Below are 25,356 nucleotides of genomic sequence, written 5' to 3'. Positions count from 1 at the left end.
TTTTGGAAGATGGAGAATATATATATGAGAGTTTGGTCTGTCGTTTTTTGATGGAGTTTTTGTGATTTTTGAGTTTTTAGTATTGCATTATTTTAATTTTCTATTTTTTAACTAGTAAGGGTATTATAGTATTTATACATTAAAAAAATTAAGGGCAAATTGCACTTCGCCTCCTCAAAAGAACCCCTTTTTGCACTTCCCCTCAAAATATAAAAACGAGATTGTCCCCCTTAGAAATATACAACTCAGTGCACTTTGCCCCAAATGTGTATTACCGGTCTAATTCTTGTCGGATTTTAGTGAATTTGAAGGGTAATTTCGTGTTTTAAAATTGCAAGTAGCCGCGGTCTATAAATAATTAAGTGTAGAATCTAATTTCTCGTTGTTTTATATGCCTTGTCGAAGAGACGGCCTCGCAGACAACTCAAGTTTAAATTTTAAACTCAGTCTAATCACAAAATTATTGTTATCCCAAATATAAATATATAGAATACATTTGGATGAACTTCATATTAATCTTAATTACTTTTATTTATTTGATATTAAAATTGATCACTGCCAGTATCTCAAAAGAAGAACCTATTTAAGCCCTTTAACACAGCATTATTAAAGAATAATTATTTTTTTGCGCATGCAATATAAAATTAAATGAACAATAAAGCTTTTATCAATCCATTAAAAAAGTTTTCTTTGAAAAGAACAATGTGTTATATATACTAATTCTTTTACCTTACTTTGCACTTTCATAATCTTCTTTTAACTAATTTTTTTTTTCTATTTTAATTAAGGGTAAATTACGAACATCCCTGAGATAAGTTCAAATTACAAAAAATCATCGTGTTTGGGTAATTATAACTATGAATCTTCTTGCACATTCACCATTACGGTGTTAAATTCAACATAATCTTCTAGATTCCGTGGAATATTCTCTAGTTTGTACCCGTGTTGTGCAAAAATGCAGTTTCTAATGCACCACAATCTGATATTTACAAGCGAAGACACATTTTATGATCATTTTATTTCAAAATGTGGAGCCCGAATGGGATAAAACGGGTACAAACTGGAGAATATTCCACGTAATATAGAAGATTCCACTAAATCTGATATCGTAAGTATGAACGTGTAAAAAGATTCATAATTAAGGGATAATTGTAATTATCTAAACGGTAGAGATTTTTTCGTAATTTAACATTACTTCAGGGGACCGTAATTTACCCTTTAATTAAATATTGTATGGAGATATATACGAATCTTACAAGTAACGAGTAGTGGTGAAAGTTTTTGAACCAACCGATGCATGTGGTGATTTTTATGTACATCTTGAATTTGGCCAAATCAACTTTACAAGAAAATTATTGTTTCTTAATTATTATTTAATTTTCTCTAGCCTGTGTTTATGGGATTGATAATTTCATAATAATAAAACCTAGATTGTGCCTAATTCAATATTTATTCATAATTTTTTTTTTTTATTTTATCTTGTTGAACAACTGAACTACCATTATGAAAATCCGATGTTATTAGTTGTTGTTATTATTAATTCATAATGGTTTTTACCATCTTAATGACGACAAAAGTTATTTAAAATTGTTTTTCTTTCTCACTTAATAAAACATTTAGGCTCCGATTGGATCATGAATTTTGAAAATGAGTAAAATAAAAATGCGATGATCCAGGAGAATTTTGGTATATTTTCTATGATGAAAAATATATTAAGTAAAAGTTTGACATTGATGATTAGTAAAATTACAGAATCGATGCATGTTATTACACGAAAGTGGAGATTTATCCAATGTACTTATATATATTAGTTGTTGTGGTTCATTCATTACAAAAAAGAAAAAAAAGTTGGAAAAAAAAAATAGCTGTCTCCACTCTCAAAATATCTTATTTCACCAAATTAAATATATTTTTAAATTTATCCATGTTTCCTCTTTCACCTATATTCTGTATATAAATTCAAAAATTGTCCACCACCAAACTAATTATAATATTCACAAAAAAACTCCACCATTTTCCACTAGAACTTTTATCACAAAATCCACCATCTCCATCTAAAGTGAACGATACCTTCATCAGAGAAAAACACCCGAATATCAAAAGGAGCAGAAATTCACGTTCTTGGAGAAATAAACTAAGAGCGCTTATGTAATAAATTTAAAAAAAAATAGATATTTTGGTTATTATTGTTTTGCGGTGGAATAAAATTTAAAAATAGGTTACATTTTATTCAATACAATCTCCCCGGAAACTGGTTCAAATTGGACGATTATTAGAATCTTGTTTTACCCTTTTAGGTTTCATTACAAAATAAATAATAAGTTAGAACATATGAGGATTAGCGAATATAAGAGAAGGTGGTTGAATACAAATTTGGAGGGTATTTATGATATTTATATACATTTGGTGGTGAATTGAGATAATTTGAAGGTGGAAATAGCACCACTAAAAAAAAAACTTAATTAAATACGACATAAATGTTTGAAGCATTATGGACAGTGAAAACTTGAAAATAATTTAGATTATTGCATATTTCAACTATTGTTATGACGGTTTATTTGATGCTACACCCGGTGAAATACATCGAGTGATTGTTAAATGTTGACCTGCACATAATCACACACACATACCAATATGTATCTATGTTTAATGAGAAGTTATTTCCCCATATCAATATTTAAAAGTACTCGATGTATTTTATCGGTTATAGCATCTCAACGATCTGTTATGACAAGAGAAAGCTTTTCATCTTCCAGCCAAAATACTATTTTCCAAAGATTTGTTTGGCCAAACTGTGGATATTGTTTGATTGATTATTATTTATTTATTTATTTTGTGAAAAATGATTACAAGCTAACAATAATATTCAAAGTTTTGGACTCAATATTATTCAACCACTTCTCCAAAATGGGGATATTGGAATCTTGTGGTCTTCTAGTCAAAACAATTTTGATAGCAAAGAGTATACAATTTCAAGTGAGTTTGGCAAGAAAACATTAAAAGAAAATGTTTGAGGATCAATGTTTGGTAGAACCCAACAAAATTATGTAGATTTAGACTATACTAAATAATTATGGTGATAATATTGGGAACCTTAAAGATATAATCATTTATGTTGTCACTCTAATTTTTTTTTTTTTAAATCTGCAGTCAATCATATAGGTGCAATGGGTAAACATGCACTCTTAAATAGTAGCTTGCAAATCATACGAAAAACGTAAACAATAAGCTAATCATGTGTGACAAGCTCCACCTAACAATCGTTAACAATAAAATTCGAATATGGACCAATTGGCATATGTTCACTTACTTCAACTGCTAGATCATCCATTGTGGGACCACTCTACACATTATTTGTTACAGTGGAGAGTGGGATAATGCATTAACCAATTGAGAGTCCTTTTTTTTTTGGGCTATTTTTGCATGAACAAAGAATTTTAATTTCTGGACATATTTAAAATTAAAGTTTATAATTTTTTTTTTTTTTTTGAATTATGCTTTAACGAATTAAGATACGATTAATATCAAATACTAAGAATACAATTGGCTTCTTAAAAAATAATGGAAGTGGCCTACATATTTAAAAAAAAAAAAAAAGTCATGGTGGAACATAAAAGTCTTGAGTGGCAAACTTATAGATGTAGCATTAACAGAAATTTTAATGTTAAAAGGCATGATCAAGTTAATTAAAGTCCAAAAAGTAAGTCTTATTAAATTAAACACAAATTTAGGAAGTGCTCTAATCATTCCAACCAACTTTAGAAACAAAATTTTAATGTCCTCAAAAGACATAATATTTGCTTTTTCTTTGTTTTATAATGCCTGCATATTCCTGCCAATCAGTCCTCATGTACCACATTTTAATTTATCCAATATAATATATATATATATATAAATCCTCACTCAAAAATTCATAAAAGTTGGCACATATATATAGTTCTATGTTGCACTAAAGAAAGTGAAACTACACACACAAATGGTGAGAGATTGGAAAACAATGCAAAAGGGGCTAGACCAAGCAATCTCAAAGAGCAAATTCGGCCACTTCTTCAAGCTCGAGGCTCGAAAAACCACCTTCACTAGGGAACTACGGGCCGGCACCGCCACTTTCCTCACCATGGCCTACATCATCTCCGTGAACGCAACAATCATAGCCGACTCGGGCGGGCCGTGCTCCGTTTCGGACTGCACGGCCCTACCCGCGAACCAAACCGTCGACCCGACTTGCACGCTCGACCCTAATAACAAAGGCTACCAAAACTGCCTCTCGAAGCTCAAGAGTGACCTCATTGTCGCCACATCCCTCTCGTCAATGATTGGCTCATTTGCGATGGGTTTATTCGCCAATCTCCCGTTCGGCCTGGCACCAGGAATGGGGGCCAACGCGTACCTAGCCTACAACTTAGTGGGCTACCACGGCACGGGGCCCATACCGTACAGGACCGCCATGGCCGTGGTCCTTCTAGAAGGCATTGCGTTTCTTTGCATCGCGATTCTCGGGCTCCGGGCCAAGCTGGCCCGGCTCATACCCAGCTCGATCCGGCTGGCATGCGCAGCCGGTATCGGGCTGTTCATCGCGTTCGTGGGCTTGCAGGCCCACCAGGGTGTTGGCCTGGTGGGCCCCGATCCTGCGACGCTGCTGACGCTGTCAGCGTGCAGGGGCGTGGATCCGACTAGCGGGGAGTGCGTCGGTGGGAAGATGCAAAGCCCGACGTTTTGGCTCGGTTTTGTGGGGTTCATAATAATGTGTTATGGGCTTATGAAGAATATCAAAGGGAGCATGATATATGGGATGCTTTTTGTGACACTAATTTCTTGGATTAGGGGCACTTCCGTCACAATATTCCCACACACCCCACTTGGGGACACAAACTATGAGTATTTCAAGAATGTGGTTGATTTTCACAAAATTGAGTCCACTTTTTGGGCCATAAGTTTCACCAATTTCAATAGGAGCCAAGTGTGGGTTGCACTAGCCACATTGTTGTACGTCGACGTGCTAGCCACCACGGGCACGTTGTACACGATGGCGGAAATAGGAGGGCTTGTGAACGAAGAAGGAGGCTTCGAGGGTGAGTACGTGGCATACATGGTGGACGCCGGCTCGACGATTGTGGGGTCCGCCGTGGGGGTGTCTCCGATTGCCACGTATATAGAATCGACGGCCGGGATCAGGGAAGGCGGCAGGACGGGGCTCACGGCGGTGGTCGTCGGCGTGTACTTTGGATTGAGTATTTTCGTGACGCCCATGCTGACGAGCGTGCCGCCATGGGCGGTGGGGCCGTCGCTTGTGATGGTGGGGGTTTTGATGATGAAGGTGGTGAAGGAGATAGATTGGGAGAATGTTCGGGAGGGCGTGCCGGCATTCGTGACTATGGTTTTGATGCCGTTGACGTATTCGATATCGAACGGGATCGTTGGAGGGATCGGTGTGTATGTTGCGCTTGGATTGTGTGATTATGTTGTCGGGTGGCTAAAGTGGGTGGTTGAGATGAGGAGGATGGTGGCGAGGGAGCGTAATCAAGTCTCGGCCGCCGCGACCACCGCAACCGCCGCCGCCGCCGTGGAACTTCGTAATGTTGAAATCATCTGATCCGGTGAGGGATTGATTGATTGATTAAACGTAGGATTGTATGCTTAGAGATGCACAAGTGACCGTGACAGATTGTCAAAACAGGGGATTGAAGATTTGACCTTTCAAGGGAATTTGTGCATTTGTATTTTTATTTTGTGTTTTTTTTGCAGAATGTTTATTTATTAGAGATCGATCAAAAGAGTTTTTAACTACTAAGTAGTAAGTACTAATCATCCTATTATGAACGAGTTTACTTTTTCCTTCTATTAAAGTTACTAGTTACTGGCCAGTATTCCAGCATTGCAAAAATGAAGAAAATTTAAATATTGATAATTAAATTGTATTAAAAAAAAACTAAATTAGACTATATTAAACTAATTAGCTGTGAAACCTAAGTTACCAAAATAACATTAATATGCCTACAAATATGATCGTACAAATTCTAACAGAAAACATAAATTAATTTAAATCGTTCGACTTCCATGTAGTTGCTACCCGTAAGAAATAATTAACATTTCAAAAAAATATTAATCACAAAATAAATTATTTACCAAAAAAGAAAACTATATACAATGTGTATTAGGATTTTGCAAGCCGATTTGTAAATCTAATTTTCTATGAAAATCATTCGAGAAAAAAGACTGAAAAATAAGAGTTGTAATTAATTTTAAAAGTTTTACAAATATGAGGATTTTATAGGTTACCTACCGTTTCTTACTTTTATTTTCAAAAAATAATTACATAGTTATTAATTATTATATATGAATAATGTTCGAAAACAAGACTTGGAAATTAATGTGAGTTTATTCAAATATATATATATATATATATATATATATTGTTATGTGAAAAAATACATATGCATGGTTTATTTAAATACATAGATATTTTCACAATTGCTACAATAAACTTAAAGGGTACATTAGATATAACCCCCTTAGTCTTACAAATAATAGGGGTAGATCCAAACTCAAATTTGTCATTTTGATAAAACCCAATATTTTTCTAAATTCCATCGGTACCCTCAATCAAAATCCCACAAATCCCGTTACTTTACCTTCTGAAATGATATCAAATCCCTCCCTATTTTCCCGTTAAAACACTATCCCCACAAAACCCACTACCAAATTCTGCAAACCTCCCAAAAAAACTAGAAATATTATACGCTGGCAAAGATAGCACGCTATACGGTGGATCGACGACTTTCTGCACTCCGACCACTCCGGCATTGGTACGTCTTCGCCGCTTGTTGAATCGCCATCACCCATCGATATGTTGATATGTTTTTACTTAATCGACTGTGACGTTGGTTTAATTGCAAATATTTTCTAAATCGCCTACCGAAATCGAGCTCTAAATCTGTGGTGTTGCAACGATTGATGGGCAGAACATCCACCAGAAGTGATAACCCATGTCATTTTTTTTGTTTAACTGCAACGTGGTAGTCATCTTGTCTGTTTTTTTGGATACTCTGGAAATATTTGCGTATCTAAAACACTCAGCAATATGTTGCAGGCGACGAGGTGTCAAAAATGGCATACAACATTATGCTACTAAACGCGGGTAATATGTGATTTCCCATAATTCTACATATCAGAAAGTTATATAATCGATTAAGATATCAATAATCGATTTTGTGTTTTATATAGCGTGATGTTTGACCATAGTATAATTAATCTCATGGGTTTATTCATGTTATACATTGTGATTAGAAATTATGTACGTGATAGTTGGTTAACGTAGTCTGATAGTATATTATAATAGTCTGATAACTTGTTCTGCATTGTTATATAATATTACATGCTGTGATAGTTCGTTATTATAATGAGATAGTATTTTATAAAAATTCTGACGGGGTGATATGCATTGTGATAGCGTGTTACACATTGAGATAGTAGGTTAATATAAAATTTTGTTGTTATGAAGTCACAGTTTCTGTGTATATATATGTGTAGTAATATACCATTAATTTAGTTGGAATTGTTAGTGTCTTAACTGCACTGCAGTTCTAAATATGCATGCTAGTGTATTTATACAGTGTACTGATATGAGCTATTAGTTTATGTGTATGCTGTGCATTTGTATAACTATATTATGTTTGGTTACTGTCATATCAGACATGTATTTACGTATGTAACTTTAATAGTATTCACATGAGGATTTAGATACGTATTATAATCTGTTTGTTCATTTACGTAGTCTAATAATCTGTATGTACATTATCATAATGAACTATGCAAATGTCTGTATCGATATTTGTTGCGTGTTTGTGTGGCTGATACATACACACTTTTACATGATTTACAGCCGAATCAAACATAATGGCACAAAAAGAACTAGATCAAGGCAGCTGGACCCGACAATTCCAATTCAGCCTACACTCAACAATAGACTTCTTTGCAAATGTCAGTCTGCGAAAAGCGCATTACAAATGCCTGAAAAGAACGCCATTCTACCGGCTAATCTTACCGTTTGCCAAGCATGAAATATCCATCTCGCAGGTCACATGGACACAAATAGGCACAGTCCTCATATTAAAAACATACAACAAAACAGACAAAGTGTTCAAGATTGGAGGAAAAGAATTACATGTCACATAGGAAGATTGCAATCTAATATTCGGAATCAAATCAGGTGCAAGAAGCATAAATATTAGCAGAAGCACAAAACCAGAATTTGGTCTAACCAATCGTAAATTTAGAGACGAAGAAAAAATACGATTGGGGATGTTAAAGCCTAAGATGATGGAATACATAGACAGTAGGGATGACGAGGATGTGGTTCGTATCATCATACTTCATGTTCTTGCATCATGTTTTTTTGCAACTTCCGGAGACCAAGTCAGCTGGTGGATGGTACTGCTGTGTGATGAACTCTACAAACTCTCTGATTACAATTGGGCAGGGTACATTGTCGAATTCCTGATGAATATGTGCAGACAACAGAACCATCATTAGTCCGTGGGTGCACAACGCTATTGTTGGTATGTCAGCATAATTGTATATACATTAACTCATACTCAACTCTGCATAATAATATTTTGTTAGTGCACATAATTGTCCTGTAGTTCTAAATATGCATGCTCGTATATTCATTTGAAACATAGTGTACCATTCTCTCCATATAATATATTAATGTAATCTTAATAGTATATTTACATTGTCTTAATAGTATATTAATATCTAACATATAGTCGATTGCTACACTAGTTTGTTTCTTCAGTTCTGGATGTGCGAGAGGATAAATATCATTGAACCAATCGTTGCTGATGCTTTCCCAAGGTTCCAGAAATGGAATCTGAAAACACTGGGGACAACACAGGAGCACAAAGCCATCAGAGACATCCACAACGATGAAGTGAACGAAGCAGCACTTATTCAAACAGAAGAAGAAAATGCGTTCTTCAAGAAGGAATCATCTGCTGTGGAAAGAAGCAGTAAAAGGAAAAGACAGTTTAAAAATAAGGAACACAAGAAAGGCAAAACCGATGACATATGCACCAGTTCTGAAACAGGCGACAATACTCAAAGTATCAATGTCCCAGAAAAATTCATGAAGAAATTACGTGAGAAGTCGTCAGAAAATCGTCATATTCCCAAGCTTGCACTTGAGTACGAGACCGAATCCCATATACTGAGAGAGAAGAACAAACATCTTGAATACCTCTTGGCCAAATACGCACCAGCCGCAGAAGTGAGTCATGGGGAGTCGGCCCAACCCAGAGACCAAACTACAAAAGACAAGTTAACTGCCGAAACACTACATTGCGCCGCACTCGAAGAACAGCTGACTGTTATGAAACAATCTTACGAAGACTTAGAAGCAACAACAGCACTGTTGAAGCTACATGTAGAGGCCCTGACCGCTGACAACAATAGCCGCAAACTGTCCAATATAGGGCTTCCAGACTCGAGTGATGTACCTGATACCAAATTGCACGAATTCGCTTCTAAATCAACCACTTCCATGATGACAGACTCGACTTCAAAAAATCCCACAGAAGTCGCTATGCCATCTTTCCGATTGCTATCACAAACGCAGCCTGACCCTAATGAAACAGCAAAAGAGCACGATGATCCTTTACCACTGACGTACGTTGACGAGACTGAGATACAGCTCGTCGATCTATTACTGATGTAACATTGCTGAAAGACATCAATAAGGAGAAGAGTCAGACGATATTCCACCAAAGCGAGTTAATTAAGCAGATGAAACACACAATATCCAGTACAAAAAAGACTAGCAATTGTCATGTCATTTCAGCTGATCAAATGAATGTATCCTTCGAGATTGATGGGGGGCACATGGACTCCAACAACGAAGGCACAATCAATGAAAGTCATGTGGGCACAGTGGACAAATCTGCTGACAAATTAATCTTACCACATGCCAACACAGAACATGACGAAGGCAAGGAAAAAATCCTCCTCATCTCTAAGAGAACACGGTCTAAGCATCTTGCTGTAACACCAACAACTGTTTCCAAGGTTGTAAGGAGGTACAGAAAATTCAAGAACTATCGGAACATGTCAGAGAATAACAGGGCTCTTCTGGACATCACTGTGGAGGTTGCTGCGAACAAGGAATAGTAAGTTTCAACAAAAATACTTTCACCATATTTTGTAATACAATTTAAAAATTTTGCCCTCCACTAACACATTTTATTTACATTCATTTACCCACAGCACAAAAGTATGGACAAGCCCAGATGGCAGGAAATTTGTGTGTGTCAAGGATTTGGTGCAGAGCATTATGCACGGAGAAATCTCCACACTTGTAAGTCTAAAATTATTCATTACTCATGTTTTTTTTGAACTGCACTTATTCAAAACATAAATATACATTAATGGCAATACTTCAACAGACAATTGACGCATATTGCGAGATCTTAATGATAAGACAGTCAGTGACAGCACAATTACGGTCAACGTTTAGCGGCGGACGTAAAAAGAAAACAAAAAAAAATACTAAAAAAATCAACGCCGGAACCAGCAAAAAAACCGGAAGGAAAAAAAAAAAGGTCAACGCCGGAAGCTGGCGAAAAAATCCGAAAGAAAAAAAAATTAAAAAGTCTACGTCGGAATCCGGCGGCAAAAAAATCATTTTGAAAAAAAAAATTGAAAAAAAAAAGTCAAAATTGGTTTTTTTTTTTTTTATCAAAATTGGATTTTTTTTTGTACAAAATTGATTAAATTGGGGTTACAATTAAGAATAGAGTATAAAGGGTTGGGGGTAATATTGACATATACATGAATGTTTCCTTTATTTATAATAAATATTAAAGAGATGGGCTTATTGGTGAAAGAAATATAATCCCTAAACCAAGAATAATAAAAATGCTTGATTGGGGACTTATGCACAAGACCCCTAATATTTATGATAGAATAATTATACTCATAATTACTAGAATTAGATACATATCAACTTTTTCGAGTTTGTATATTTTCTGTACATAGCTTACCCGATTATGATTTTGTCGAGTGGATTTCCATTATCTATTTATAGGAATGTTGACACTATTAATGTAATTCAAATTTCTAAAAAATAAATATTTCAGAATTGGTGTAATATATTTCATATTACAAAATTTAGTTTCATATATATATATATATATATATATATATATATATATATATATATATATATATATATATATATATATATATATATATATATATATATATATATATATATATATATATTGATGATGCTAAAATATAGCTCACCGGAGTAGTATAGAAAACGAGCTGGGAGAGCAAAGCTGATCAGTAGCTAGTCAACTTGATGATCTTGAGGTCCCTGCGAAATGAGCACACGTGAACTAAGCCGGGGGTTGGTCCGCCGGAAACCCCTCCGACGCTCAAGTCAGATGTACGGATCGTAGAGATAGTAGAGAGAATAACACTCGAGATCGATTGTGAATAATTAGAACGTACCTTTACAAATGAGTAAAACATCTATTTATATGTTCGTTGATTGGGTTGGGCTTTCTTTGTTGGGCCCAGGCCTTACTTTGAAAGTGCTTGGGCTTTCGTGTAGTGGGCCTAATTATTGGATAAATTTGGGGGCACATTGGGCCGGTCCAATTAGGTATATCATTAAGCCCCCCAACTCTCGATTCGAGATGGGGACTTGTGTAGAGGGGTCCGGGTCGTGTCGAGAGTTAATGGCGTCGTAGATTGAATAGTTTCCGTTGGCGGTGAAATAATTCATTAATTTAAATAAGGGATAATTGTATTTATTTGGCAGCGAGGTATATATTTAAGGTTATAAATAATATACCAGGGCCAGATAAATAGAGTCCTTTTGCGGTAGAAATAATTAAACTTCAACTTCTGCGTAATAAATATGGGTATGTATTTTTAACTCTAGGTCTTCTTATTTGCTCTTCTTATTTTATTCTATAGCGGTAGAGTAGAAATTTTTTTGTTTCTTGATTGTTTCTTCGGGGTAAAAATATTTCTGATGTCGAACCCGGGTAAGTCGAAATCTTTGCGAATTAAACTCCGAGATCCGGTTGAAGGGGGCGAGAAAACTTTTGGTTCCGCGGGCATGGAGCGCGAGAAGGTAGTGGTATCGGGTGGGGAAATCGAATCTGCGGTAGGTGGTGCCCGAAAATCCGTGCAGATAGGCTTGGTAGGTGGCTCAGATGCAGAGATCGGCTCAAGCCGTGCTTCTAGCCGGCCTCAAACGCGTGAGATTGCGCGCTTCGAGGTGAGAGGGGAGCCGAGCCGAGCCAACGAGTTGGAGGCTGGTCCGGCTGCTGAGGAGAGGAGAGAGAGATTCCAGCGCACGTGGCCCAATGGGAGGAAGCCACGTGCGCACACCGGGTACGGAAGAAGAGGCACGCGCGCGCGCGTCGGGCGCTGGGATTGAGAGACGCGCGCGCGTGGCCGTTAATGTGCTGAGGTCGGGCGCGCTTCCCAAGCGACGCGCGCGCGCGTCGGATGTGCTGTTTGAAGATGACGCGCGCGGTTCGGCCAGTAGGGAGGCGGCACGTGTTTCGGAGAAGGGTGACACGCGCGCGCTTGAATCAACCCCTTTTGGGGTCACGCGCGCGTGTGAGGGCGCGTTGGTTGGAGATGACGCGCGCGGTTCCGCCAGTAGGGATGCGGCACGTGTTATGGAGAAAGCTGGTGACACGCGCGCGCGTGAATCAGCCCCTTTTGGGGTCACGTGCGCGCGTGAGGGCGCGTTAGAGCATGTTTTTGGGCCCGTTTCGGGTGAAATTGGTGGGCGAAGTGTCGCAAGGCGAGAAATTATTGAATCTTGGAGTGACGATGTAGAAACGAGTGGTAATGTTAATATTCGCTCTACCGTTGTTGAAGATGGTTCTAGTAGACGTCGTTATGGGCGTCGCGTCGTGGATTTCGGTAGTGACAGCGATGATTCGATTCAAGCACCTTCGGCGAGTGATCATGCGGTGCCTAGTAGTGAAGTTGAGCTGACGGATGAAGAGGAGGAGGAAGATGATATTCCGCCGGGTGATATTGAGATTGATAAGAGGAGGCAAAAGAAAAAGAAGCCAATTAATTTGGACTTAGTTAATTTTGATAGTGTGTTGACGGAAGAGCATTTGCACTCTATTCGTCGTTTATCTGGAGCGCCAAGTAATGTCGAGTTGTTGTTGCCTCAGAAGGGCGACCGTTTGTACTCGCCACCCGATGGATTTCATACGGTGTTTTTGGCGTACTTGACGTGTACATCTCAGATTACACCGCATCCGACCTTGTTGAAGGTTTGTGAGGAATTCAAGATAGGGTACAGTCAGTTAACTCCGACTGCAATTCTTATGTTCGAGGTGTTTCACCATAGGGTGTCTCTAGTGGGTTTGCCTGTGACTGTGAGTTTGTTCAAGGCGTTATTTACGTTACATCGGCCCAATAAGACGCCTTTCTTTTGTTTTCATCCTCGCGTTCCTTACCAATTCGTGAAGAGTGTGAAGTTATCTTTGGGGGAATGGAAGACCCATTTTTTTTATGTGAGGGCTCCCACTTTTGACGTTCCCGTAGTTTGGAATCCCACGTGCGAGAGTTTCAAGATAACTGCGAATATGGCGAAGAGGATTGAAGAGTCGGAATTGTGTGATGTGGAATTTGACCCGAGGGTTTTGATACCAAAGGCGAAGGGTCAGCACCGTATATCCTTTTGTTGCCTTGACTTGTGTTTTTTATTTTTATTTTTATTTTTTTTTTATTTTGTTGTTTTTTTGTACTTCTTTGGTAGTGTATACCTCATGTCTCTTATGTGTTTGTTATCTTTTGTAGATGGGGGTATCACCTTTGCGGCACTTCGAGCTAAGGCGAATGGGACGTCGAAGAAGGCATCGAAGAAGGTACCCTCTACGTTGGGAGGTTCTTCAAGTGGTTTGCCTCGTAAGGAGGTCCATGTAGAAACTCCTCGAGTAGTCGCAGATGACCGTAGCAGTGCTGGTGAAGTGGAGGGGCGTCCACCGACGAGGGATCGTGGCAAGGGAAAGAGGGTGGATACCGAGTATGTGGCTGTGCCTAAGCGTCCGCGGGTAGACCCAGAGGAGACCTATGCTTTCCATGGTGGGGGAGGGAAACAATTGTTTACCTATGGTGTGAATCGCGACGGTAAGGAGTCGTATTGGGATGTATCGGACCATGATCTGCCTATGTTGAGTACCGAGGGATTCGTTCGGGAGTATGACCGTGCTCGGATGTCTGGTAAGGGCCCTTCTCACATGTTGGAGTTAGCCGGTGGGGACATATGTCGGGTGAGTCCTTGTTTATTTAAAACCAGATTAAATGTTACTTCCTCTCTTCCTTGTGTAAAACTTTTTTTTTTTTAGTTGGTAGCGACTTGGAGATATCTCGTGGAGCATGGTAGGAATGTGGAAGCTAGGAAGGAAGAGGAGCGAGTTCGAAGTCAGATGCGTGAGGATGAACTTCTAAGCCAGTTGGAGATAGCGCGGTCCGATCTTGCTCAACGGACGGAAGAGCTTGCTCAAAGGACAGAGGAGCTTGCTCAAAGGACAGAAGAGCTCGAGGTTATCCGAGGTGACGCGAAGGCGTATAAGGATGATGTTCATAAGTTGAACGAGTGCTATGATCAGCTCAAGGAGAAATACGAAGTTGAGAAGGCGACGGGGAAGAGGTTCCTCGCGACATCAGGTGGTGCGGCTTATAGGGAGTCCATCGTGGAGGAAACCAAGCTTAGCTTCCGAGGTAGTGATGAGTGTGCTGCTATGATTGAGGAGCATGCGTTGGCTGTGGTCTATAAGCCATTAGTGCATGCTTGTCGCAAATATCTTCGCGATGCGGGTGGTATCAGTGAGAAGGTGATTCGAGGGATGGAGGCTGGTATCTCGGATGGAGAGGATGATGAGGTAGATGTCGACGGGACAGGCACAGAGCTTGTGGCTGATATGGTTGCTGATGATCCCACTGTGGGGACGTCTTCCGCCCGCAGTGGGGGAGTTTAGATTTATTTGCTAGGATAGTTAAACTCATTTTTATTTGTTTTTGGATTCTTAGTTTATTTTTATCGCTAATGTAGATGGGTATGTCATCTACTATTTCGTTTGAATTTCTTCCTTGTTTGACATTTGAAGTTTGATATCTTGAATTATTTATTTTGACATTGTCAAGAGTTAATGCGTTGCTTATATGTATTTACATTTAGCATTGTACGCGATGTACTTGAGGAGGGGATCAGTCTCCCAAGGTTTTTGTTAAGGGTCGTGCCCTTTGTTCGGACCGCTGGGGTCTTAAATATATTTGTCCGTGGCCACGTTTTAAAAGTAGCACCTCGTGAAACAGCTAAAGGGACTTAGGTAATCCAGCTGGCCAGGCTATATGGATTATCTATATCTCTCTAAGTGTTTGTAAGGTTATTGAATTGAGCTCATGGTAATAGGTGATTCGTGTAGATGTAATATCACTGAGAGTAAAGCAAAAATGAATTTGATTATTTCAATGGTAGCAAAAGTGCATTGATATAAGCCTATGTGAGGCGAATGTGAATAAATAGCTAATGCGATATGCCTACGTGAGGCGAAGGTAAATAAATACTGCTAAAATAAATAAATTGACGATAAAATTTCTTGTAAGTGATTGTATTACACTTGTTCATCTTCCACGTCTTCCTTGTACTCGTTCGTTTTACTGTGCTGATGGTAGATTGACTTCTTTTGGCGTCTCTATGCCCTACTACGGGGGTTGATTTTTCTTTCTCGCACTCCAAGATATGAAATGAGCTCGTGAGTTGCTGCGAGTTGCTATGCGATCATGCCCTTGGCGATGTGGTATGGTGTCTTCGATCAAGCAGCGCATTGATTGATTCATATACATCCTCTCGTAGTAGGTTCTCGACCTGTAAGAATACGATGGGATGTGATTATAAATTTCTGATGGAAGTAACAATTACTAGCCCCCCAGCTTAGGTGGGACGTTAACGCACCTTGTTATGTGGTGTCAAATTTCCAACCATGTAGAAGCAGCTTTACAAGACGAGTGACGTGGAAGGTCGTGGAGCCTGCACGGGTGACAATTCGTAAGTAACTTTCATATAGAAGAAATATGGGTGATGATCTCAACTGATCTGAAGTAAGGTAGATGTATACCTTAGGCGTAGAACCGTTTGAGGTTCCCTATATTCCATGTTCTGGGTATAGGGTGTAAGACTCTCCATGTCGTTTATATAATTAAGAATAGTTTTTAGAAAAATGGACTTTATTAAAACCTTCGGATCCTATTTGATCCTCTAGAAAATAAGTTTGGAAATCGTCAAAGCATTTTTCTTTCTTCAAAACATAACCCACATTTGAAAGATATAATTTTCATAAAGAGTGCTACTTCAACATAGACGGGGTTTTAAAGCAATACTTGTAATACAGCGGAACACAAAATAACTTTATTTTACATACACCCCGGTTTAATAGACTAGATTCCTAAGGAGAGTACATTATAAAAACTTCTCAAATTAAAACACTTAAAGAGAAAGTGACTGATATAATCTTTGAAAATAGTCGGTCGGTATAAAAGCTCGTGATTCCTCGAACTCCGCTCCACCAGTTTCCATAACTGCTTCGAGAACCTCAACCTTGACATGGGCGACGAGTTTCCCCTGCTTAACGTATACTCACAAGGTGTACTCACATAAACAAAATGTTGTATTAACATGGGGATGCATCGACCAATTAGTTGTAGTACATATAGACATCAAGTCTCTATAGTCTGTATTAACATATATAACGCATAAATGCAATATGACGGGATACCTATCAGATTTATAACATGGTTATCGGTAATAGACGTCGATATTTTGAGCCCGTTTATTAATGGAAGCTATCCACTCTATAGTCTATAGTACCGTAGTTGGAATACCGGCCCCTCCGTATTTCCGTGTCTACTCGACCGATAGCCATTTAAGATTCTGACTTCCTATACTGACCATGCAATATCATAAATGACAAATCATATAAACAATTCAAAACGTATAAATAAACATAATCATACTTATGTCAATACAATTACTATAATGTGACGGTATCCCTAGCAGATTCATAACATGGTTATCGGTAATAGACGTCGATATTCTGAGCCTGTTTTGAGGGGAGCTACCCACTCTAGTCTATAGTACCGTAGTTGGAATACTGGCCCCTCGTATTCCCGTGTCTACTCGACCGATAACCATATTACGATTCTGACTTTCCTACACTTGACCATGCAGTACCATAAATGACACATCATTGGACTCCAATAATATAAGCATGTTAGATCGAACTTACACTTAGCATAAAACACGTAACCATATAACACATAACCAAATAGCTAACAAACATATTCAAACCATTTTCTCCCTTAGAGTTTCTTCTTCAAATAACTCACATAATCAATTCAAATTGCATAAATAAACATTCTTCTAATTCACATATATTATTCAACATACACGTACCACATACAAGAGGTATCACATACAAGAGAAGGGGATTATCATATTATTTCATATAACCACTTTCATAATTATAACATACCAACGTGATTATCTTAAATGCAATTCATGCGTTTTCTAGGTTATACATTTATGTTAACATATAAGCATACGATAATCATAATAGCACGTACGCATATAATATATGAAATCCAAATCCACATTTTCTATTTCAAAGAACTACAAGGAAATCTGGCAGATTCGGCACTTCAACTTTGGAAATTCATATCTCTTAAACCGTACATACAAGCATTATGAAATTTCCACAAAACCTCCACATGTATATGATTTATACCATGTTAAAACAGTTCAGTAAAATACTTATCCATGGGAGAGAAATAATTCATTTAGTACAGTAACACCAGCAGAATTTCAGAACAGAGCATTCAACTTTAAAAATACCAATTAAATCATTCTTTCAACGAAACGCCATGAAACTCCTCTGAGAATCAGATTTATAAGTCTATAATCATATCCAGTTAGAATCGCATGAATCGGAATAAGATAAAATATAATTTAACACATAAATCATAGATGACTCAGTAATCGTGCAGTTTCAGAAAACGATTCATAACTTGATCAATATAATTCCAAATTACGCATACCGTATATCAAAACGAAGCTAACAGAAATATCTATACGCACAATTAATTTCATAATTTTCAGAAAATAAATCATCGATGAAACATGCACTGGAACCTGAGGCTACGAATCTGGAAATCGAATTAGGGTTCATTGAAATCTATGTTTCATGACCTAGATCCCTAAATCCGATTCCTAAGCATATTAATCAATTAAATCACATAAACATCATCTTATTATTATCATTAATTCAGTAGAAGGACCAAAAGTCCTTACCTCTTTGAAGAAAATCGAAGAGGAAACCGAAGGATTCTCGGAGCTTTGGCTGAAGGCTTTTGGGGCTGAACTTGGAGCTATCCCCTGTCCGATCCTCTTGATGGTTTTGGGGAATTTTATAGGGAAATCAATCCCATTAATTAGATGTCAAACTCCCCAGAGAAGAAGGGGAAATTTTGATGAGTTTCATTGAGTCTTCGGGTGAAGCTGCCGTGGAATGAGAGGAAGAAGAGTCCAGACCAAAATCCTCGTTTCTTCTTTAAGAAGAAGAAGGAACCGCCGCAGGTAAATTGAGAAGGAAAGAGGAGGAATCTTCCTTGGCTTATACTAGGAAATTAGGAGGAAATTTCCCAAGGACTGTAATGCAATATCTAAAACCATTGGGGTCTTAATAGCAATTAATCAAATATTTGCAATTCAATGATTTCCTTAATCCTTTAAGAGTAACTCCAATGGGGAAATATCAAAATGGGGCATTAAACATTCATTTGATGCTTGATATAATACTTTGATACTTTTTGAAAAAAAATTCACTCCAACCACAAGTATCAAATCGATTATAAAATTTTAAGTATATGAATAATTATATTTTTAAATGCCACGTGTCAAATATTGATAGGTTAATTGGGTGGTTATATTTTTGATACCTCATTTTCCAGGGAGTATTTTTGCACCTCGGGGTGGTTGAGTATCAAAATAATTCTCACTTTAATGCCTCCATTGGAGGAGGATTTTTTTAATTTTGGAGTATCAAAGTGGTGGTTTTTTTGTTTGATACTTCGTTTAGTGCCTCCATTGGAGTTGCTCTAATACCTGGCAACTTAATACGCATATATAGTACAGCACATATACGGCACATACACACACTACACACATAAGGCACACACATGGTATATATATACACAGCTCAAACAGATATATCTATACTCGTTAAATCATAAAACATTTAGGGATAAATTGCATAGATTAATTACTACATCATAACTCACGTAGCACAACATTCACATATATGTATCTACATTCATTAAACCATAAATCGTAAAACAATTAAAGATACATTGCATAGATTAATTATCATATCATAATTTTCATGAGACCATATAAATTATAATTAAGCATGTACATGAGAAACAAATCACTATAATCTAAATTTAATATCAATATTAGCATAGATTAATTATTCGTTTAAAGCACATAATTCATTTAATCACATAGATAGAGTTACTCAATTATCTAACCAAATCGAGTCGATCACATTAAATAAAATATTATAGATCACATAAGCAGTTAGGATGCAATAAACATCCACTAGATAATTCATGAAATGGAAATCATCGATTTACTCAATATAATTTCATATAATATGCTTATGAAAATGCGGGGCGTTACATAGGGTGTCCGTCAATGTTCTCGAGGCGATATGCTCCAGTGTTGACCACCTTTGTGATTTTATACGGTCCTTCCCACTTTGGGTCGAGCTTACCGATGGGGTGAGAGGCTTCAGCTTTTCGGAGGACTAAATCTCCAACTTGAAAGGAGCGAGGGCGGACCTTTGAGTTATATGCCTTGGCCATGCGTGATTTATACATCTGTTGTCGGATGTATGCAATCTCACGTAACTCATCTACGAGGTCTAGGCTTCCCCGCATAGCCTCTTCATTAGCTGCTGGGTCATAGTTGGTGATTCGCCAAGATGGTTCTCCAATTTCGACGGGTGCGATAGCCTCTGTTCCGAAAGCTAGATTGAAGGGCGACTCTCCGGTTGCTGCTCGTGGGGTTGTGCGATAAGCCCATAGTGCGTTAGGCAGTTCGTCCACCCACTTTTCTTTGGCGCTTCCAAGCCTTGTCTTAAGGTGTTGGAGTATGGTGCGATTCGTGACCTCCGTCTGGCCGTTAGCCTGTGGATTGACTACGGATGTGAAGAACTGTTTGATGTCTAAGCCGAGGCACCAATTCTTTACTTTGTCACCACAAAATTGGGTTCCGTTATCTGAGATAATGGAGCGTGGGATCCCAAAGCGACACACGATGTTCTTCCATAGGAATTGGATGACTTCTTCTTCTCGGATGTGTGCTAAGGGTTCAGCTTCCACCCATTTGGTGAAGTAGTCCACTGCTACAATGAGGTATTTACGTCCTCCTGTGGCGGGCGGGAATGGTCCAACTAAATCCATTCCCCATTGAGCGAAAGGGATGGAGCTGTCAATTGGTTGCATTAATGCCGCTGGTAGGTGAGGAATATTTGCATGCTCTTGGCAAGGCTTACACTTCCGGACTAACTTCTTCGCGTCTTCATGCATCGTTGGCCAATAGTATCCTTGCCTCAGTAGTTTGAGAGCTAAGGTTCTCCCGCTCAAGTGATTGCCGCAGATGCCTTCCTGTACTTCTCTAACTACGTAATCCGCTGTGGTCGGGTCGAGGCACTTGAGGTAGGGGAATGAGAATCCTCGTTTGTACAACTCTTCTCCCACTATGACGAAGCGAGCGGCTCTCGTTTTTAATTTTCGTGCTTCGGTGGGATCCGTTGGAAGTTCTCCTTTCTTGAGATACTTCAGGATTGGAGTGAACCAGCGTGGTTCATCCTCCTCGGTGTACTGTACTTCAGTGGGTGAAGTTATCTCCGGCTGAGGTGAGGTGAGGAGCGTCACCTTCCGACTTCCGATGCTAGCCATGGAGCTTCCAAGCCTAGCTAATTTGTCAGCATAGACGTTATTGGAGCGAGGTACTTGTCTTATCTCGTAACTCTCGAATTTAGATAAGAGAGTGTGCGCGAGAGCTAAGTATTTGGCCATGGTGTCTTCTTTAGCCTCGTAAGCTCCGAGTATTTGGTTGACTACGAGCTGAGAGTCGCTTTGGATTAGGAGCTTGCGCGCTCCGGCTGCCAGGGCGAGGCGGATTCCCGCTATCAATGCTTCGTATTCAGCTACGTTGTTTGAGGCTGTGAATTCGAATCGTTGAGCATATTTGAATTCGTCTCCGTCGGGGTTCGTTAGGACGATACCCTCTCCACCTCCTGTGGCAGTGGAAGATCCATCGACGCTGACGGACCAAGTTGGTAGAGAGGTGATTTCTTCTACTGAGGTCATTTCTACTAGAAAGTCAGCCAATATTTGCGCTTTGATAGCTGGGCGTGGTTTGAATTCCACTCCATATTCGCTTAGCTCTATTGCCCATTTTGCTAATCGCCCAGATGTCTCGGGACTTCTTAGTATTTGCTTCAGAGGATAATTGGTGAGAACCACCACTTGATGCGACTGGAAGTAGGGTCGAAGTTTCCGAGCTGCGTTGATGAGGGCGAGAGCGAGCTTCTCCATATTGGTATAGCGTTGTTCGGCTCCTTGGAGGGCGCGACTTATGTAGTATATGGGTTGATGACCTTTTCCTCCATCTCGGATGAGGACTGCGCTGATGGCATCAGCCGAGGTAGCTAAGTAAAGCATGAGGATGTCTCCCGGTTGAGGTTTTGTAAGCAAGGGTGGTGATGCGAGATATGACTTTAACTCAGTGAAGGCTTTTTGACATGCCTCATCACACTCGAAATTTTTTCCTCCCCTTAAAATCTTGAAAAAAGGGGAGAGCCTTGTCCGCTGATCTTGAAATGAATCTGTTCAGGGATGCCAAACAGCCGTTGAGCTGTTGAACTTTCTTGATCGATGTTGGCGGAGCCATGGAGGTGATTGCTTTGATTTTCGCGGGATTAGCTTCGATTCCTCGCTGCGAAATCATATAACCCAAAAATTTGCCTCCCCGAACTCCGAATGAACATTTGAGGGGGTTGAGCTCCATCTTATATTTTCGCAGGGTCGCGAAACACTGATCCAGATCAGTTAGGTGGTCCGAGACCTTGACACTTTTGACGAGCATGTCGTCGATGTACACCTCCATATTTTTACCGATTTGATCTGCGAACATTTTGGTAGGTGGCTCCTGCGTTTTTTAAACCGAAGGGCATGACTTGATAGCAGTAGATGCCTTGGTCAGTGATGAAACTATCCCTCTCTTGATCTTCTGGCGCAAGTAAGATCTGGTTATACCCTTGGTACGCATCGAGGAAGCTGAGGAGCTCGCATCCCGAGGTCGAATCGATGAGTTGGTCGATTCTAGGTAGAGGAAAAGGGTCCTTAGGACAAGCTTTGTTGAGGTCAGTGAAGTCTACGCATAGTCTCCACTTGCCACCCGGCTTGGGAACGAGTACTACGTTCGACAGCCATTCAGGATACTGAACTGGTCGTATGTGGCCCGCTTCAAGGAGTTTTGCCACTTCTTCTTTGATATGCTTGTTGCGTTCGGGACCAAATGTCCGCTTCCTTTGTTTGACTGGTTTCAATTTCTTGTCGACGTTGAGCCGATGTAGGGCTACCTGAGGAGGAATGCCCGACAAATCTTAGGCTTTCCATGCGAACACATCTCCATTATGTCGCAGGAAGTTGATTAGCTGCTGCTCCGTGGTTGGATCTAAATTAGATCCTATTCGTATGAGCTTGGAAGTATCTCCGGGAGTGAGCTCTATGAGCTTAAGCTCTTCGACAGCTGCTAGCTTGATGCTGTCATCTGGTACACTGATGAGGATTTCTTTATTATCCTCAATGATTGCGTTGACCCACTTCCGCTTGTCGGATTTTTGGGTGTCGTCTCCCCTCCCGGGTGGTTTAGGCTTCTTAGAAGGTTCTCGTAGGGCCCTTGCATAACACTCTCGGGCGAGACGTCTATCTCCGAGTACCTCCCCCATTCCATAGGGAGTAGGGAACTTCCACTTCTGATGGCAGGAGGAAGGCACTGATTTGAATGTATGGATTGCTGGCCTCCCTAGAATGATGTTGTAGGGGGATAGCTTGTCGACGACGAGGAATTTGATTAGTTTTGTGATTCGACAAGGGTCTTCCCCTAGAGAAACGGGCAGCTCCACTTCTCCCATGGACAAAATGCATTCTCCTGTGAATCCTTTCAGGGGTGTGGAGATGGGATTAAACCGGGCATTATCTATGCCCAGCTGCTTAAAAGCGTGGAGGTACATTATCTCAGCTGAGCTCTCACCGTCCACTAATATCTTCTTGACCAAGAAGTTGGCCACCGTTGTTGTTGCTACTAGCGCATCGACATGATCTTCATCTGGACCTTCAAGGTCGGAGGAGTTGAAGACTATGCTATGATCAGGTCTTCGTATTTGATAGATGCGTGCGGATGGAGAAGCACGTTCTTGATTCATGCGTGCTGATCGAGCGAGGGTGCGTCTTGTATTTTGTGAATCGCCACCCACCGGTCCTCCGGAGATAAAGGAGATGATTCCCCTGGTGGGTTGGTTATCGTTGTTATCTGGATCACGTCGGTGACCCCCATCCTCTCGTCTTTGAGGTTGATCTCGATTATTGTCTCGGCGTGGAGGATCATCACGGCGCTTATTTCGAGGCTTATCAATGTATTCGCCTAAATGGCCCTGTTTGATCAGCCTCTCAATCGCCACTTTGAGTTGTGCACATTCCTCCGTAGTATGCCCTCTGTCCTTATGGAATCGACAATAACGATCCGACTTTTCTCGCTTTGCATTTGGCTGCATAGGACGTGGAGGCTCTGCTAAACCTTTCTGTTCTATCACGTGAAGGATTTTAGTGAGGCGAGCATTTAGCGGAGTGAACCTATTGTAGGAGGAAGAGGGTTGGCCTTGAGGTGGAAGTGGTGGACGTCGATCATCGCGCCTCCTATTGTCCTGACGGTCATCTTCCCTTTTCCTTTTAGGAGGAGCATGGGTAGAGGCTTCCTCTATCCGGACGTATTTTTCGGCTCGATTTAGCAATTCCTCTAAGTTGCCTGGGGGTCTTCCGGCGATAGATTCCTTGAATCTACCCGGTTTCAAGTTTTGCTGCATAATACCGGAGAGCATGTCTTGCCCTACACTGGGGACTTCATGGACGGCTTCTACGAAACGCTTAATGTAGTTGCGGAGTGTTTCGTTGTCTCTCTGTACTACAGAGAAAAGATGAGCTTGGGTCTTGGCATATTGTTTGTTGATGGCGCACTGGTTGGTGAACCGAGTTGACAACCGAGCGAAGGTGTCAATCGACCCTATGGGTAGAGAGTTGAACCAATTCATTGCCCTCTTGGAGAGAGTGGTGCGGAACATTTTGCACATCGCAGCATCCGTCGGGCCATATAAATCCGCCATGGCACTGAATTTCTCTATATGCTCCTGTGGGTCGGTGGTCCCTTCAAATTGAGGTAACCCCGAGATCTTGACTCCTTGAGGTAACACCTCGTTGAGAATGTCTATGGTGAAGGGACTGCGCCTTGTTGGGACAGTCGTTCTTTCACCCATTAGATTATTTGGTTGGGGGAAAATATTTTGACGAGACATTCTGCTGTTTACCTCGCCTTCTCCCTCATTAAAGAGAGGGACTCTCTGTGGTGACGCATTCCCCCGTGGGGGTGAGCGCCGACGCTGCTGTCTGGGCTGTGCCCCTCTGTGGTTAGTAGATAACTGCACTCGGGACCGTGGGTCCGAGGTAGAGGAGGAGACACTTATTTGATTCTGGATTGGCGGTGGGGCCACAGGTGGCGCTACAGGTGGAGCTGGCGCTGGTATCGCGTTGGGAGCGTTTGCTCCCATCGTGGCGATATATTGAGTTACGGCCTCCGTGGCGGCGCGAGTTGAGGCTTCTGCTATCATGCGTTGGAGCGCGTCCTCGGTTATTTGGACCGTTCGAGGAGCAGGGAGTGGTGGATCGGCGAGTGTTGGGTCCCGAGGAGGGATCACCTGAACCTCGCGAGGTGGATCTGCAGCACGTGGAGGAGCTGGCTCCGTGGCACGTGGAGGAAGTGGCTCTGCGGCACGTGGAGGAGGTGGCATGCCAGATCCTCCACGGACTGGGAGGTTATTAGCTGTGTCATTTTCTCTCCGAGCTGACGCCTCAGGAGGATCTTGTTGGCTACGTGATCTGGTTTGCATCGTTCCCACAGACGGCGCCAAAATG

General features: G+C 40.3%; 3 protein-coding genes and 1 long non-coding RNA gene across 4 annotated transcripts; 2 read left to right on the top strand and 2 right to left on the bottom strand.

Moving 5' to 3' along the window:
* The first annotated feature begins 3,854 nt into the window (after nt 1-3,854).
* On the top strand, nt 3,855-5,791 carry AZG2 (Xanthine/uracil permease family protein). The gene has a single exon (XM_012978735.2). It carries the CDS (start codon nt 3,977-3,979, stop codon nt 5,591-5,593), a length of 1,617 nt encoding a protein of 538 aa, XP_012834189.2. The 5' UTR covers nt 3,855-3,976; the 3' UTR covers nt 5,594-5,791.
* Nucleotides 5,792-13,789: 7,998 nt separating this feature from the next.
* LOC148768101 (uncharacterized) lies at nt 13,790-15,530 on the top strand. The gene is made up of 2 exons (XM_088822889.1): nt 13,790-14,315; nt 14,391-15,530. The coding sequence occupies exons 1-2, from the start codon at nt 13,812-13,814 to the stop codon at nt 15,021-15,023; spliced, it is 1,137 nt and encodes a 378-aa protein (XP_088679015.1). The 5' UTR covers nt 13,790-13,811; the 3' UTR covers nt 15,024-15,530.
* Nucleotides 15,489-18,830, bottom strand: LOC148768100 (uncharacterized). The gene is made up of 3 exons (XR_016033444.1): nt 16,164-18,830; nt 16,001-16,075; nt 15,489-15,913 (listed from the first exon to the last, which is right to left on the bottom strand). It is a non-coding gene; the product is annotated as an uncharacterized LOC148768100 (long non-coding RNA).
* A 3,089-nt stretch (nt 18,831-21,919) lies between these two features.
* On the bottom strand, nt 21,920-24,479 carry LOC105955030 (uncharacterized). Its single transcript, XM_088822769.1, has 4 exons — nt 23,585-24,479; nt 22,797-23,506; nt 22,548-22,751; nt 21,920-22,318 (listed from the first exon to the last, which is right to left on the bottom strand). Exons 1-4 carry the CDS (start codon nt 24,477-24,479, stop codon nt 21,920-21,922), a joined length of 2,208 nt encoding a protein of 735 aa, XP_088678895.1.
* Between the last annotated feature and the right edge of the window lie 877 nt (nt 24,480-25,356).

Source organism: Erythranthe guttata, chromosome 9 (genome assembly GCF_056151865.1).
Source record: "Erythranthe guttata isolate IM_541 chromosome 9, IM_541, whole genome shotgun sequence".
Taxonomy (NCBI): domain Eukaryota; kingdom Viridiplantae; phylum Streptophyta; class Magnoliopsida; order Lamiales; family Phrymaceae; genus Erythranthe; species Erythranthe guttata.
This window is presented reverse-complemented; position numbering and strand designations above follow the sequence as displayed.

What these genes read in the sequence shown, in the direction of transcription:
- AZG2 (XM_012978735.2), top strand. Translation starts at nt 3,977, where the DNA reads ATGGTGAGAGATTGGAAAACAATGCAAAAGGGGCTAGACCAAGCAATC.
- LOC148768101 (XM_088822889.1), top strand. Translation starts at nt 13,812, where the DNA reads ATGTCTCTTATGTGTTTGTTATCTTTTGTAGATGGGGGTATCACCTTT. An exon ending in CCGGTGGGGACATATGTCGG is followed by an intron (nt 14,316 to 14,390) that starts GTGAGTCCTTGT and finishes TTTTTTTTTTAG; the next exon opens with TTGGTAGCGACTTGGAGATA.
- LOC105955030 (XM_088822769.1), bottom strand. Translation starts at nt 24,479, where the DNA reads ATGAATTGGTTCAACTCTCTACCCATAGGGTCGATTGACACCTTCGCT. An exon ending in TCCTGCGACATAATGGAGAT is followed by an intron (nt 22,752 to 22,796) that starts GTGTTCGCATGG and finishes ATTCCTCCTCAG; the next exon opens with GTAGCCCTACATCGGCTCAA. An exon ending in GTGGCAAGTGGAGACTATGC is followed by an intron (nt 22,319 to 22,547) that starts GTAGACTTCACT and finishes TAAAAAACGCAG; the next exon opens with GAGCCACCTACCAAAATGTT.